Source organism: Coregonus lavaretus (assembly GCF_964263955.1).
Source record: "Coregonus lavaretus genome assembly, chromosome: 30".
Taxonomy (NCBI): domain Eukaryota; kingdom Metazoa; phylum Chordata; class Actinopteri; order Salmoniformes; family Salmonidae; genus Coregonus; species Coregonus lavaretus.
Window position 1 is genome coordinate 32015373 of NC_140017.1, and position 15838 is coordinate 32031210.

Below are 15838 nucleotides of genomic sequence, written 5' to 3' on the forward strand. Positions count from 1 at the left end.
CTGAAAGTCCGTATTGCCCAGCGACAGCCCCGAAACCTGAAGGATCTGGAGAAGGTCTGTATGGAGGAGTGGGCCAAAATCCCTGCTGCAGTGTGTGCAAACCTGGTCAAGACCTTCAGGAAACGTATGATCTCTGTAATTGCAAACAAAGGTTTCTGTACCAAATATTAAGTTCTGCTTTTCTGATGTATCAAATACTTATGTCATGCAATAAAATGCAAATTAATTACTTAAAAATCATACAATGTGATTTTCTGGATTTTTGTTTTAGATTCCGTCTCTCACAGTTGAAGTGTACCTATGATAAAAATTACAGACCTCTACATGCTTTGTAAGTAGGTAAACCTGCAAAATCGGCAGTGTATCAAATACTTGTTCTCCCCACTGTATATATATAATAATAATAATAATAATCCTTATCAATCTACACACAATACCCCATAGTGACAAAGCAAAAACGGTTTTTAGAAATGTTTGCAAATGTATTAAAAATAAAAAACAGACCTTATTTACATAAGTATTCAGACCCTTTGTTATGAGACTCGAAATTGAGCTCAGGTGCATCCTGTTTCCATTGATCATCCTTAAGATGTTTCTACAACTTGATTGGAGTCCACCTGTGGTAAATTAAATTGATTGGACACGATTTAGAAAGGCTCACACCTGTCTATATAAGGTCCCACAGTTGACAGTGCATGTCAGAGCAAAAACCAAGCCATGAGGTCGAAGGAATTGTCCGTAGAGCTCCGAGACCGGTTTGTGTCAAGGACAGATCTGGGGAAGGGTACCAAAACATTTCTGCAGCATTGAATGTCCCCAAGAACACATAGACCTCCATAATTCTTAAATGGAAGAAGTTTGGAACCACCAAGAGCTGGCTGCCCGGCCAAACTGAGCAATCGGGGGAAGAAGGGCCTTGGTCAGGGAGGTGACCAAGAACCCAATGGTCACTCTGAATGAGCTCCAGAGTTCCTCTGTGGAGATGGGAGATCCCTTCCAGAAGGACAACCATCTCTGCAGCACTCCACCAATCAGGCCTTTATGGTAGAGTGGCCAGACGGAAGCCACTCCTCAGTAAAAGGCACATGACAGCCCGCTTGGAGTTTGCCAAAAGGCACCTGAAGGACTCTCGGATCATGAGAAACAAGATTCTCTTGTCTGATGAAACCAAGATTGAACTCTTTGGCCTTAATGCGAAGCGTCACGTCTGGAGGAAACCTGGCACCATCCCTACGGTGAAGAATGGTGGTGGCAGCGTCATGCTGTGGGGATGTTTTTCAGCGGCAGGGACTGGGAGACTAGTCAGGATCGAGGTAAAAATGAATGGAGCAAAGTACAGAGATCCATTATGAAAACCTGCTCCAGAGAAGGTTCACCTTCCAACAGGACAATGACCCTAAGCACTTAGCCAAGACTACGCAGGAGTGGCTTCAGGACAAGTCCATGAGTGGCACACCCATAGCCCGGACTTGAACCCGATTGAACGTCTCTATAAAGACCTGAAAATAGCTGTGCAGCAACGCTCCCCATCCAATCTGACAAAGCTTGAGAGGATCTGCAGAGAAGAATGGGAGAAACTCCCCAAATACAGGTGTGCCAAGCTTGTAGCATCATACCCAAGAAGAATCAAGGCTGTAATCGCTGCCAAAGGTGCTTCAACAAAGTACTGAGTAAAGGGTCTGAATACTTATGGAAATGTGATATTTCAGTTTTAAATTTTTTATTAATTTGCTAACATTTCAAAAATACTGTTTTTGCTTTGTCATAATGGGTATTGTGTGTAGATTGATGAAGGGAAATAAACCATTTAATCCATTTTAGAATAATGCTGTAACATAACAAAATGTGGAAAAAGTCAAGGGGTCTGAATACTTTCAGAGTGCACTGGAATGTCACTTCCTGTTTCCCCATGCAGCTGACCCAGAAGGAGTCCCTGGTGACGTTGCTAGACAACCGGACATGGGCCAAGCAGGGCATAGCCGAGGGATTTGACTACATCGGCAACTCCCAGGCCTGGAATCACCCCCAGGTCAACGTCTTCGTCACCCTCGTCCTCTTCATCGTAATGAAGGTAGGCACACATCGTCATCATCATCCACTTTGTTCTCATCTCTCCTCTTCTTTATAATCACCAGTTATTTTTTAATTCCCTGTTACTTTACTCCCTCCCCACTACATGTGGCGTGTCTCAATAGTCTGCAGTAACGTCCTTCCCATTTGACATGACAGGTGAAGGTAATATGACAGGATCCTGTCCAGTCATTTCAATGGAAGGAGAGGAGTATTGAGACCCAGCCCAGTGTTGTATAAGGGTTAAGCTTGAGGTGTATTAAGACCCAGCCCAGTGTTATATGAGGGTTAGGTTTCTGAAGTATTGAGACCCAGCCCAGTGTTATATGAGGGTTAGGTTTCCGAAGTTTTGAGACCGAGCCCAGTGTTATGAGGGTTAGGGTTATGGTGTATTGAGACCCAGCCCAGTGTTATATGCTGGTTATGGTGTATTGAGACCCAGCCCAGTGTTATATGAGGGTTAGGGTTGTGGTGTATTGAGACCCAGCCCAATGTTATATGAGGGTTAGGGTTGTGGCATATTGAGACCCAGCCCAGTGTTATATGAGGGCAGGTGAAGCAGCATGTTATTACCTTGTTGGGATTTGATTAGGTTTTTATGTAACCTTTGTTTATCCAGGTTCTTCCATCTAGCATCTCACATGAAATATCCCCTTTTAAAAGAGAACCGCAGAACTGCTGTTGTAAATCTTGTTCGCTCGCTGCGTTGTGTGTGTGTGTGAGAGAGAGAGAGGCAATAGGCTGTGTGTATTGAGTAAACCAAGTGTGTAATGCAGTTAAAGTCCCTGGATAGCGAGGAACCACAGAGGGATGGAGAGAGACAAGTGTGTGTGTGTGTGGAGAGGGACTGAGGGGAGAGTGCTAGAGCAGTAAAGTTATATAACCGTTAGATATTGAGTGTGATGATCCTGCTGTAATAGAAGATAAATACACTCTATACACTCTTTCTCTCCTTTGCCTTCTCGCTCATCCTAGCTCTCTCTTTCTTTGCCTTTTGTCTCTCACAAAATCAGAAAAGAAAACGTCATTATACTTTGTGGAACCCAGTGAGACCAATCTACTCTAAATGAATCTACTCCACTCCAACCAATTCTCTTTCTCTCCACTTCACCCCTCGCCCTGTCTCTCATTGATACAGTAGAGTGTGTCCATCTTGTCCTCTCCTTCCTCTTCTGTCTTGTCCTGAAATCAGACACCTTTACTGTCCCCCCTCTGACGGTGCTGTCCAATCCCATCCCCCCGTTCCTCCAACGTCACTCCCAAGGGCGTAACTTGTGTGTGTGTGTGTGTGGCCCGCTACTGTATATGGGGCAGTATTTCTGCTCCATTTTTTGACGTTGTCACTAACTTTGTGTGTGTGCCCGCTGTCCTCAATAGAGGTAGTATTTTTGGCCTTACATGCATACGTAGTCAACTTCACTCACACATCTCTTACAGAACTTAGACGCACATACGCGCACGCACACTAACTCGGACGCACACAAAGTGTGTCTGCTGGGATGATGTCTAATTACATGGTATAGTTTAAAGAGCCCAGAGTGGTAGTTTCTTCCACACTATGCAAATGGCCCAAGCTTTTATTAGACACAGACAGACATTCTATGGATAGATTTTCTCCTCTCTATGATATTACTCATAGGCTGCCTTCTCTATAGCAGACTGACTGTTTTTAGCTAGCACACTGCATTGAGACAGCTTTTTGACCCCTATAGGTTTTTTGCAGTCCTTCTCCAGTCCTCTGTTGGAGGGTGGTGGCAGCCCAGCAATTGGAGTGGGAATAGGAGTAGGGCCCTTGGAGGCCCCTAGGGGCCTGGGCGATAGACTGTCACACACACACCCTTCTGATGACTGACACATTCAATCGAGTATAAATGTCCCCGCTACTGCGTCAAAACTTTTCCCCTTGACCCCGCTTTCCTCCCCATCCCTCTCTCCCTCTTTCTCCTTCTCTCTTTGTCATTTCCCCCTCTTTTTTTTTTATTCCGTTCCATCTTTGTTTCCCTCTGATTCCCCGCTTTTTTTCGTCCATCTCCTCTACTCCCTCGGCTCTCTTCCTCTTTCCCTTTTTTTTTCTCCCTCGCTCACATCTCGCTCTCTCACCCCTGTCTCTGTGGGATTAAAGGAACTGTTAATGACGCTTTAGCTGACGTCTTATTCACATATGGGAATGCTGGAGCAGGTGTGAGCCCTCAGGAAGAGGTGTGTCTCCAGCTCTGCCTGTTTCTCTATAAACCATATAAACTGCTCCATTACCATAGAAACGTCCATCTCCCTTTTACAGGCCCACACCTGTGGCCTTGTATGTCTTTTACTGTCTGTCTGTCTGTCTGTGCTTTTGCTCTGAGAAAGAGAGCGAGAGAAATGACAGAGAACAGCGTTAGAGAAGAGACATGGAGGAAGCAAGAGTCAAAAGAAACTAGGAAAAGTGACATTTAAAGGAAGTATAAAGACGTGTATAAAGGAGAAATAGGAGAGGACTATAGCTGCTATACAGGAGGATGTTACAGGAGGATGTTACAGGAGGATGTTACAGGAGGATGTTGATGGCGTAGATGTTCCCATTGTTTTGCAATGATTGCATCAGCTATTTTATGACCACCTTCCGCTGTCATTCTGTAAAGGTTATTGGTTCTGTCACAGAAGGTCAGTATTCAGGGATTCTGTAACTTGGGATTACTTTGTGTGTGTGTGATTGCGCGTGTGTGGTAGTTGAAGTCCCGTCTTGCAGCATCCCAAGGTCCCCCTGGTCTGAAAGTCATATCTGAGGTATAGTAGGTGATACTCTACTGTCCTCTGAGGCCATGATGATACAGTAATGATGAAGCCATACCTGTCTGCTCATACCTGCGTGAGTCAGCAAGAGCATCGCCTAGGTAACCCCGTGACAGGGAGGGAAGAACCCAGGGTGACTGTCACTGGGCAGGAAGTCAACGTCACCACCGCCCGTCACCATGGGAATACTGCCCTGCCTGCTGTCCTAGCGATTGCCGCTGAAGGAGAAGTGATGTCATCGCACCCTGCCAACATTATTTGCCTCTCACCTGTGTGTGTGCACGCGCGTGTGTGTAAGACAGAGGGGCCTAATTACTAGAGCAGTAGAGCTGACCATGTCCAAATAATGATTTTATATCAAACATGGCAGTCAACAGAAACCAAGCCAGGTCTCCTCTCTTCTCATTAGAGACGAGAGAGAGAGAGGGGAAAAGAGGGATAGAGAGGGAAGGAGGGAGAGAAGGAGGGAGGGCGGGAGGGAGGGAGGGAGGGAGGTTGAAAAAGGAGAGTGTTGGAAGAGAGCTGTGTTACTGTTAGGTAAGACTATTCAGTTCTAGGGAACCCTGTAACATTAAACTGAATACGTAGATTGACTTACAGGTCATCTGTGGACTGTCTGCTCTGCAATGCTGTGTGTGTGTCTTTATAGAAGTACACAAATGCACTAGACAAAAATACACACTCGCAGACAATGGTTCTTTTTTTTGTTTTTTTCTCTACACACACACACACACACACACACACACACACACACACACACGCTCCTCCGGTGACATCTGAGTTCATACCTCTGTAATAACCTTAAGCCCATGTTATGAGTTTCCAGATCCCTTAAACCCCTCTCCCTTATTGAGGTTTGCCTAGACAGACCGTGTGTTTTCATGCAGCACCTGTTGGAGAAGTTAGATTGGCGTTGAGATCAGAACCATTTCCTGACCATTTCCATCATGGTGCATGGTAATTGACATCATAACATGGACTTATTAAGTCAGGCTATTACGTGTGTGTGTCATGCGTGTGGTGCCAAATGGCAGCCCGCCACACACATTCTTCTCTGCAATGCTCCATTTTCCATCAATCAAATCAAATCAAATTATATTTGTCACATGCACCGAATACAACAGGTATTACCTTACCATGAAATGCTTACTTACAAGCCCTTAACCAACAATGCAGTTCAAGAAATAGAGTTAAGAAAATATTTACTAAAGTAAACATAAATAAAGTAACACAAATAATAATAACATGGCTATATACAGGGGTACCGAGTCAATGTGGGAGGGTACAGGATTGTCGAGGTAATTTGTACATGTATGTAGGGGTGAAGTGACTATGCATAGATAATAAACAGCGATTAGCAGCAGTGTAAAAGCAAAGGAGGGGGGGTCAATGTAAATAGTCCAGGTGGCCATTTGATTAATTGTTCAGCAGTATTATGGCTTGGGGGGTAGAAGCTGTTAAGGAGCCTTTTGGACCTAGACTTGGCTCCTCGATACTGCTTGCCGTCCGGTAGCAGAGAGAACAGTCTATGACTTGGGTGACTGGAGTCTTTGACCATTTTTTGGGCCTTCCTCTGATCAATGACTCCTGGTGTGTGTGTGTTTGTGCCATGACACAGGTGTGTGTGTGATGCAGTAATCCCCAGTGTGTGGGGGGGATAGGTGTGAAAGCAGCGTAGGGTGTAGACTTACTGACAGAGATCCATTAGATCACACTGGCAGCTGGGCTTAATTACTGCTAACTAGAGAGGGAGGGAGGGAGAAAGCGGGAAAGAAAGATGGATAGGGGGAAATGGAGAAGGAGAGAGGGAGAAGAGTGCAATTAAGAGGTCTATTTAAAGCTCTCTTTGGCTTGTGTGAAAGTTGTGTAGGGGTGTTTCATTGTGTGGGATTGTGGCTATTGGAAAGGTGTGCGTGTTGCTAGTTTGCCATGCAGTGTATTTGTACAGTGTGTGTGCTTGCTTTTGTGTGTGTGTCAAAGGTGACTAGGCTTGGTCAGTATCCAGATTTTCATACCGTCATACCTCTGCCATCCCGGGATTTAAGGTATTACAGGCATAGCACACAAGGGGGCGCTAGAAACAAACAAAAAAACAATTGGGCATCCATTACCAGAATGCTAACACAATTAGCACAAGTAATAGCAAAACCACATCGACGCTGTTAGCTAAATGCTAACGACCGAAAACTAACAAACTAATTGCAAAGACAGGCAAATACAAGTGTAACTTCATCACCTCATGTGCGCCACACAACAGACACTCGCCGATAGATATAGAACGCTACCGCTTTATCCCGTTGTGCTATTTACAAACAAACGTGACTGGCTCTGCTGTTCTGGGGAACTATGGTAAGCTTCATAATGTAAATAATGTGACGGGTGAAATGAAGAACGCAATCTGCTTTATCTCCTAACGAATTGCACAAGTAGCTACAAATATTCAAATGGATTGAAAAACTTCAAATAAATAGTTTTGACGATATTCAAAAACCATCCCATAGCTTTTTCCAAATGAAACGGTATATGGCCCAAGCCTAGCACTGGTGACATTCTCTTTTTTGTTTCTAATTAGCCGTCTCTTCCGTCAGCGGCGGGCGCATCCTCCAAACAGCTCGCTCCGCTCCTTACGCATCAAATTAAGGCAGTGTGTGACAGTTCAATCTCACCCCGATGGGGACCTGAGCCTATCACAATGGAGAATATTCTGTCATAGTGCAGAATAAAAGACAGTACTGATCAGAAGTCAGAGCAGCTGAGTTAAATGGAGGATTGTCCTGTTGGCTAACTGAAATGCCACACTGTTCCCTCTGACTCTGTGCCTGTGTGTCTGTCTCAGTTCTGGATGTCTGCTCTGGCCACCACCATCCCTGTTCCCTGTGGAGCCTTCATGCCAGTCTTCGTCATTGGTAAGATGTGTGTGTGTGTGTGTGTGTTTCAGCAATAATGTTAACCATGCGGATATGCTACACTATTCAGTCTTGTGAGTGTCTGTGTACCCATATGTTACTCTATCATTAACAGTGTGTGTGTGTGGTGTGTTCTAGGGGCAGCGTTTGGCCGTCTGGTCGGGGAGAGCATGGCCGCCTGGTTCCCTGATGGCATCCACTCTGATGGCACCATCTACCCCATAGTGCCAGGAGGCTACGCTGTCGTGGGTGAGATACTGTAGAAACTAGACACCATTATTGTAACTATTAGGAAGTGCAAAGCCAGATACAATAAGACACTGCTAGACACAGTAGTAATATAAAGCCATTTATGTCAAAGACAAAAACAACATGATGTCCCCTTTGGCAAGATGTCTCTTAAAGTTGTTGCTATGAGTGATATTGCATTTAGCTTTGTTGTTGACTGTTGTGCTGATTATGCTGTTGTTCAGTGTTGGTGTTGATGTCATCTGTGTTTGTGTCTAGTGGGTGCTGAGTTGTTGACTCACCTCTAACTCAGCTTTCTCTCTCTGATGAGCCCTCTTTCATCTCAGCATGGCTACATTGACCCTCTTTTTTTCTCTCTCTCTCTCTCTCCCTCTTTCTCTCTTGCTCTCCTTCCTCCCTCCCTCCTAATGAAGTTAGGAATAATCAACCTTCCCTCCCTCCTCTCTATCACTCTCGCCACTCCTCCTTCTTTCTCTTCTTCTATCCCTCATCTCTTTTTCTTTATTCAATAACGGTTCAAAAATATGGAAGACGTTTAAAATATGTAACTTCTTTACTACTTTAGTAATGTTAATGGACAGTAACTTCAACCTTCATCTGTACCCATTCCCTCCTCTCTTCCTCTTCCTCTCCTCCCAGGTGCGGCGGCCCTGTCTGGAGCGGTGACCCACACGGTATCGACGGCGGTCATTGTGTTTGAGCTGACGGGTCAGATCAGCCACATCCTGCCGGTGATGATAGCGGTAATACTGGCCAACGCTGTAGCCCAGTCCCTTCAGCCCTCGCTATATGACTCCATCATCCGGATCAAGAAATTACCCTACCTCCCTGAACTGGGCTGGGGACACCACGAGTGCGTAGGACTACACATCTATCTATCCCCCTATTTCTCTTCCTCCCCTCTTTATCTTTACAACTATTTATCCCCCTTTCTTTCTCTGTCTTTTTCTCATTCTCTTTAAATCTCTCTTGGTTCCTCTTGCTGGTTTGGGGACTAGTGAAGGGACTAGTGAGGGGACTAGTGGTTCCTCGTGCTGTGTTGGGGACTAATGGATCCTCTTGCTGTGTTGGGGACTAATGAATGGACTAGTGAGGGGACTAGTGGTTCCTCTTGCTGGGTTGGTTCTTCTTGTGCTCTATCTCTCTCTCTCCTTCCCTTTCCCTCTCGCTCTCCTTCACTCCACCCACTATGCTTTGATTTCACCAATGGGGACGGAGCGGATCAGGAGTGTGTGTGTGCGTCATTAGACATTGTTATGTGAGCTAAGTGTAGGTCGTATTGTTTTTCATTGTGCTGTTACATAATTTCTCATTTACATGTAGATTATACAGAGTTACAACATGTAGTTACACAATGTGCAGCAGTGTACACACAAACACACTGACAGCAGTTGACACAAACACGATCACGTAGACCAGTATTCTCAGAGTTGTGAGAAAGCAGCTTGCCCTGTCACCTCTCCTGTTCATCTATCATTAATGGCCTGTTAGAGTACGGCTGACATTCGTTATAACCTGAAGTACTGAAGCAATGTATCTGTTCTGTTTCTGTTAACTAATGACCAACCACCCACACTCTCTAATGACCACACCTCTTAAGCCCCGTTTCCACTGGTACTTTGAAGTCAACCCGGGTTGGGCTGGCCTTGGTGGGCTAGCTCGAATTGGGTTTCCACTGCCTCCAGAAATTTTGCTAGGTAGCCGTGACTGTGCAGCTGGCTTCGCTAATGTTGCTAGCTAGCTAGCAAGATGTTGAAGAATTGTATTCACCCTCACCATGCTGTAACTAACGTTACCCCATACTCATGCCATTGGCAACCAGACTCACAGCCATGTATTTAGCAAAGATTTTTAGCTTGCTAATGTTAGCTAGCTAGCTAAACGGTTAGTGTCATCGCTAGCATAACAGGCTAACTAGATAGCTAGCTTAATTCCTACCTTGCTTGCCATGGCATTGGCTATTAGCAAGCTAGCAAACCAGACAACAGGTTTGATATGATGTAGCTAGCTAAAATTCCTGCTTGCTAACGTTAGCTAGCTAGCTAGCTTGTTTCAACTCTGGGGTTTGAGGCTGAATTTCTGTATATGCACTTTGACACCTGCTGATGTAAAAAGGGCTTTATAAATGCATGTGATTGCTACCTAACGTTAGCTAGCAAATCAAACATTCAAGGGCTGACTGTTCTCATAAAAGTATGTGTAGTGCAAAAATGAATGAAGGATCCAGCTATGGTGGAAAATTTGTGTCATGTCTGACTACAGCAGTTCTGCTTGTCCATGTGCTAGCTAACACCAACAAGCTAGCTAAACATTGTCAGCATCCAGCAGTGATCAGCTGGTGGTTGCAAAGTAACGGCGTCACCAGCCCGAATTCTAATCGAGCTGGCACCAGTTGTTAAAATGGACCGAGCTGGCCTGGGTTTCCCCCGACCCAGCTAGAATTTCAGAATTACATTCGAGCCAACCTGAATTTGGCCCTAATTCTAAGTGCCAGTGGAAACTGGGCTTTAGTCTGAACACTGGAAGCATCTACCTGGGAGAGAGGTGTTTTCCAAAACCTAAAACCATTCTGTTATTTTATAAGACCATGGTAAAGATGTGTGTGTGTTCCTGTTGCTGGTGGAGGGCTAAAGAGCAGAACATGGTGTAATGATGCATAAGGCTCCTTTTTTCGCTCTCGCTTTCTATCACTCTCTTTCTTTCTCACTTTCGCTCTCGCTTTCTCTTTCTACCCTTCGTGCTCTCTACCCCTCTCACTCACTCTCTCTCTCCCCCTCTCACTCACTCTCTCTCTCCCCCTCTCACTCACTTCCTCTACCCCTCTCACTCACTCTCTCCCCCTCTCACTCACTTCCTCTACCCCTCTCACTCACTCTCTCTCTCCCCCTCTCACTCACTTCCTCTACCCCTCTCACTCACTCTCTCTACCCCTCTCACTCACTTCCTCTACCCCTCTCATTCACTCTCTCTACCCCTCTCACTCACTCTCTCTCTACCCCTCTCACTCACTCTCTCTCTACCCCCTCTCACTCACTCTCTCTCTACCCCTCTCACTCACTCTCTCTCTCTACCCCCTCTCACTCACTCTCTCTCTACCCCTCTCACTCACTCTCGCTCTACCCCTCTCACTCACTCTCTCTCTACCCCTCTCACTCACTCTCTCTCTACCCCCTCTCACTCACTCTCTCTCTACCCCCTCTCACTCACTCTCTCTCTACCCCCTCTCACTCACTCTCTCTCTACCCCCTCTCACTCACTCTCTCTCTCCCCCTCTCACTCACTTCCTCTACCCCTCTCATTCACTCTCTCTACCCCTCTCACTCACTCTCTCTCTACCCCTCTCACTCACTCTCTCTCTACCCCCTCTCACTCACTCTCTCTCTCCCCCTCTCACTCACTCTCTCTCTCCCCCTCTCACTCACTTCCTCTACCCCTCTCACTCACTCTCTCCCCCTCTCACTCACTTCCTCTACCCCTCTCACTCACTCTCTCTCTCCCCCTCTCACTCACTTCCTCTACCCCTCTCACTCACTCTCTCTCTACCCCTCTCACTCACTTCCTCTACCCCTCTCACTCACTCTCTCTCTACCCCTCTCATTCACTCTCTCTACCCCTCTCACTCACTCTCTCTCTACCCCTCTCACTCACTTCCTCTACCCCTCTCATTCACTCTCTCTACCCCTCTCACTCACTCTCTCTCTACCCCCTCTCACTCACTTCCTCTACCCCTCTCATTCACTCTCTCTACCCCTCTCACTCACTCTCTCTCTACCCCCTCTCACTCACTCTCTCTCTACCCCTCTCACTCACTCTCTCTCTACCCCTCTCACTCACTCACTCTCTCCCCCTCTCACTCACTCTCTCCCCCTCTCACTCACTCTCTCTCTCCCCCTCTCACTCACTTCCTCTACCCCTCTCACTCACTCTCTCTCTACCCCCTCTCACTCACTCTCTCTCTACCCCCTCTCACTCACTCTCTCTCTCCCCCTCTCACTCACTCTCTCTACCCCTCTCACTCTCTCTCTCCCCCTCTCACTCACTCTCTCTCTCCCCCTCTCACTCACTCTCGCTCTACCCCTCTCACTCACTCTCTCTCTCCCCCTCTCACTCACTCTCTCTACCCCTCTCACTCTCTCTCTCCCCCTCTCACTCACTCTCTCTCTCCCCCTCTCACTCACTTCCTCTACCCCTCTCACTCACTCTCTCTCTCCCCCTCTCACTCACTCTCTCTCTCTACCCCCTCTCACTCACTCACTCTCTCTCTCCCCCTCTCACTCACTCTCTCTCTCCCCCTCTCACTCACTCTCTCTCTCCCCCTCTCACTCACTCTCTCTCTCTACCCCCTCTCACTCACTCTCTCTCTCCCCCTCTCACTCACTCTCTCTCTCCCCCTCTCACTCACTTCCTCTACCCCTCTTACTCACTCTCTCTCTACCCCTCTCATTCACTCTCTCTACCCCTCTCACTCTCGCTCTCTTTACCCCTCTCTCTCTCTCTCTCTCTCTCTCTCTCTCTCTCTCCGCACCACCCACTATGCTTCGATTTCACCAATGTGAACGGAGCGGATCAGGTGTGTGTGTGAGCACTAAGTACATTTGAGGCTGGGAGTTGAGTAGGATGAAGAGATGAAATGAAATAGTGCAGGAAGTGTGGCCCCCAAGCTATTTGTGTTCCTATTCATTCTGGTACCCATCCCACCTCCCACACAAACACACATTCAACCATAGGAATGCTTGGGAAACACACACACACACATATATTCACAAACAAACACACACATTGAGAAAAGCAGAGTGTCACGTTGGTGCATGAATCTCCTTTTCTCACTAATTTCTGCACTCCCTCTCTGCCCTTTTGACAAATCCAGCTTTTGAGTGGTATTTCATTTCCAGCTATATGTGAGGTTTTTCCCCTCCCCCCACTCTCGGTGTGTGTGTGTGTTTTTATATAGCTATGTGCCTACAGTCCACTATACTCTGAAGTTATGAGACAGATACAGAGAGAGGTTTCAGGTTATTGGTTTCAGAACCATTGAGGTGGTCATTGTATTAGGTCTGCTATAGAGGGGGTTATTGAATTGGTTTAAAGCAGGGGTAGGCAACTAGATTCAACCGTGGGCCGATTTATGTCGGCGCGGATGGTCGGGGGGCTGGAACGTACAGTGGCTTGCGAAAGTGTTCACCCCCCTTGGCATTTTTCCTATTTTGTTGCCTTACAACCTGGAATTAAAATGGATTTTTGGGGGGTTTGTATCATTTGATTTACACAACATGCCTACCACTTTGAAGATGCAAAATACTTTTTTTTGTGAAACAAACAGAAACAAGACAAAAAAACAGAAACCTTGAGCGTGCATAACTATTCATTCAGGTTTTCCTACTTACAAAGCATGTAGAGGTCTGTAATTTTTTATCATAGGTACACTTCAACTGTGAGAGACGAAATCTAAAACAAAAATCCAGAAAATCACATTGTATGATTTTTAAGTAATTAATTTGCATTTTATTGCATGACATAAGTATTTGATACATCAGAAAAGCAGAACTTAATATTTGGTACAGAAACCTTTGTTTGCAATTACAGAGATCATACGTTTCCTGTAGGTCTTGACCAGGTTTGCACACACTGCAGCAGGGATTTTGGCCCACTCCTCCATACAGACCTTCTCCAGATCCTTCAGGTTTCGGGGCTGTCGCTGGGCAATACGGACTTTCAGCTCCCTCCAAAGATTTTCTATTGGGTTCAGGTCTGGAGACTGGCTAGGCCACTCCAGGACCTTGAGATGCTTCTTACGGATCCACTCCTTAGTTGCCCTGGCTGTGTGTTTCGGGTCGTTGTCATGCTGGAAGACCCAGCCACGACCCAGTGGTTATCCCACTGGCTATAGGGTGAACGCACCAATTTGTGAGTCGCTCTGGCTAAGAGCGTCTGCTAAATGACGTTAATGTGCCCTTGAGCAAGGCACTTAACCCTAATTGCTCCTGTAAGTCGCTCTGGATAAGAGCGTCTGCTAAATGACTAAAATGTAAATGTAAATCTTCAATGCTCTTACTGAGGGAAGGAGGTTGTTGGCCAAGATCTCGCGATACATGGCCCCATCCATCCTCACCCTCAATACGGTGCAGTCGTCCTGTCCCCTTTGCAGAAAAGCATCCCCAAAGAATGATGTTTCCACCTCCATGCTTCACGGTTGGGATGGTGTTCTTGGGGTTGTACTCATCCTTCTTCTTCCTCCAAACACAGCGAGTGGAGTTTAGACCAAAAAGCTCTATTTTTGTCTCATCAGACCACATGACCTTCTCCCATTCCTCCTCTGGATCATCGGCAAAATTCAGATGGGCCTGGACATGCGCTGGCTTGAGCAGAGGGACCTTGCGTGCGCTGCAGGATTTTAATCCATGACGGCATAGTGTGTTACTAATGGTTTTCTTTGAGACTGTGGTCCCAGCTCTCTTCAGGTCATTGACCAGGTCCTGCCGTGTAGTTCTGGGCTGATCCCTCGCCTTCCTCATGATCATTGATGCCCCACGAGGTGAGATCTTGCATGGAGCCCCAGACCGAGGGTGATTGACCGTCATCTTGAACTATTTTTTTTATTTGTTATTTTTTTTATACTGGCCCACCGTGGGCATCGAACCCACAACCTTGGCGTTGCAAACGCCATGCGCTATCAACTGAGCTACATCCCTGCCGGCCATTCCCTCCCCTACCCTACCCTGGACGACGCTGGGCCAATTGTGTGCCGCCCCATGGGTCTCCCGGTCGCGGCTGGCTACGACAGAGCCTGGATTCGAACCAGGATCTCTAGTGGCACAGCTAGCACTGCGATGCAGTGCCTTAGACCACTGCGCCACTCGGGAGACTATATATAGGTTTTAGATCTTGTAGAGGGACAGAGGGTCGTCCTGCGTTGGGGTTAGCACAGGCAGGACCTTGCAGCGGAAACTATTGCTGCTGTCGTGTCGGAGGTTGGCATGTTCAACCTGTCTGGCAGGAAGGAAACCTGTCTAGGGTACAGTGTGGCCGGGGTAGAACCAGAAATATGCTGAGGCAGGACCTGCTCTCTCTCACTCAGTCACCTCCTATACAGTATGACTATAACATCTGAATGCAACCTTACCTCTGTAGCTATAAATCCAGGACTGACTAGGATGTAGTTCCAAAGTCACCTCCGAAAGAACAGAGGAATTGACTATTTATTTGGGGGAGGGGCTTAACTATTCACTCCCATTTTCTAATAGTTGTCACTGACTGACTGTATAGGTGGTGCTAATACTCTCTTCCTCTCTTCTTCCTCTCTTCTCCTCGTCATCCCTCTCTTTAATTTATGTAACCTTTATTTAACTATTATGTACAATGACGGCCTACCAAAAGGCAAAAGGCCTCCTGTGGGGACGGTGGCTGGGATAAAAATGAAAAAATAAGTTGGACAAAACAGACATCACGACAAGAGACACCACAACACTACATAAAGAGAGACATAACACAACAACATAGCATGGCAGCAACACCTGACAACACGACATGGTAGCAACACTACATGACAACAACACGGTAGCAACACAACATGGCAGCAGCACAACATGGTACAAACATTATTGGGCACAGACAACAGCACAAAGGGTAAGAAGGGAGAGACAACAATACATCATGCGAAGCAGCCACAAGTGTCAGTAAGAGTGTCCATGATTGAGTCTTTGAATGAAGAGATGGAGATAAAACTGTCCAGTTTAAGTGTTTTAATGCAGCTCGATCAAGTCGCTAGCTGCAGCGAACGGAAAAGAGGAGGGACCCAGGGATGTGTGTGCTTTGGGGACCTTTAACAGAATGTGACTGGCAGA

At 46.5% G+C, this 15838-nt stretch overlaps 1 protein-coding gene across 1 annotated transcript in view; it reads left to right on the plus strand.

Moving 5' to 3' along the window:
• The window catches only part of LOC311105387 (chloride channel protein 2-like), a gene marked incomplete at both ends in the record, with an annotated part of 171072 nt that overhangs the window by 125988 nt on the left and 29246 nt on the right, over window positions 1-15838 (plus strand). The window contains 4 exons of the mRNA XM_084147532.1: window positions 1916-2071; window positions 7679-7748; window positions 7887-7997; window positions 8637-8850. Of these exons, the coding sequence (XP_084003658.1) occupies window positions 1916-2071; window positions 7679-7748; window positions 7887-7997; window positions 8637-8850 (551 nt within the window). The remainder of the gene's footprint in view (window positions 1-1915; window positions 2072-7678; window positions 7749-7886; window positions 7998-8636; window positions 8851-15838) is intronic.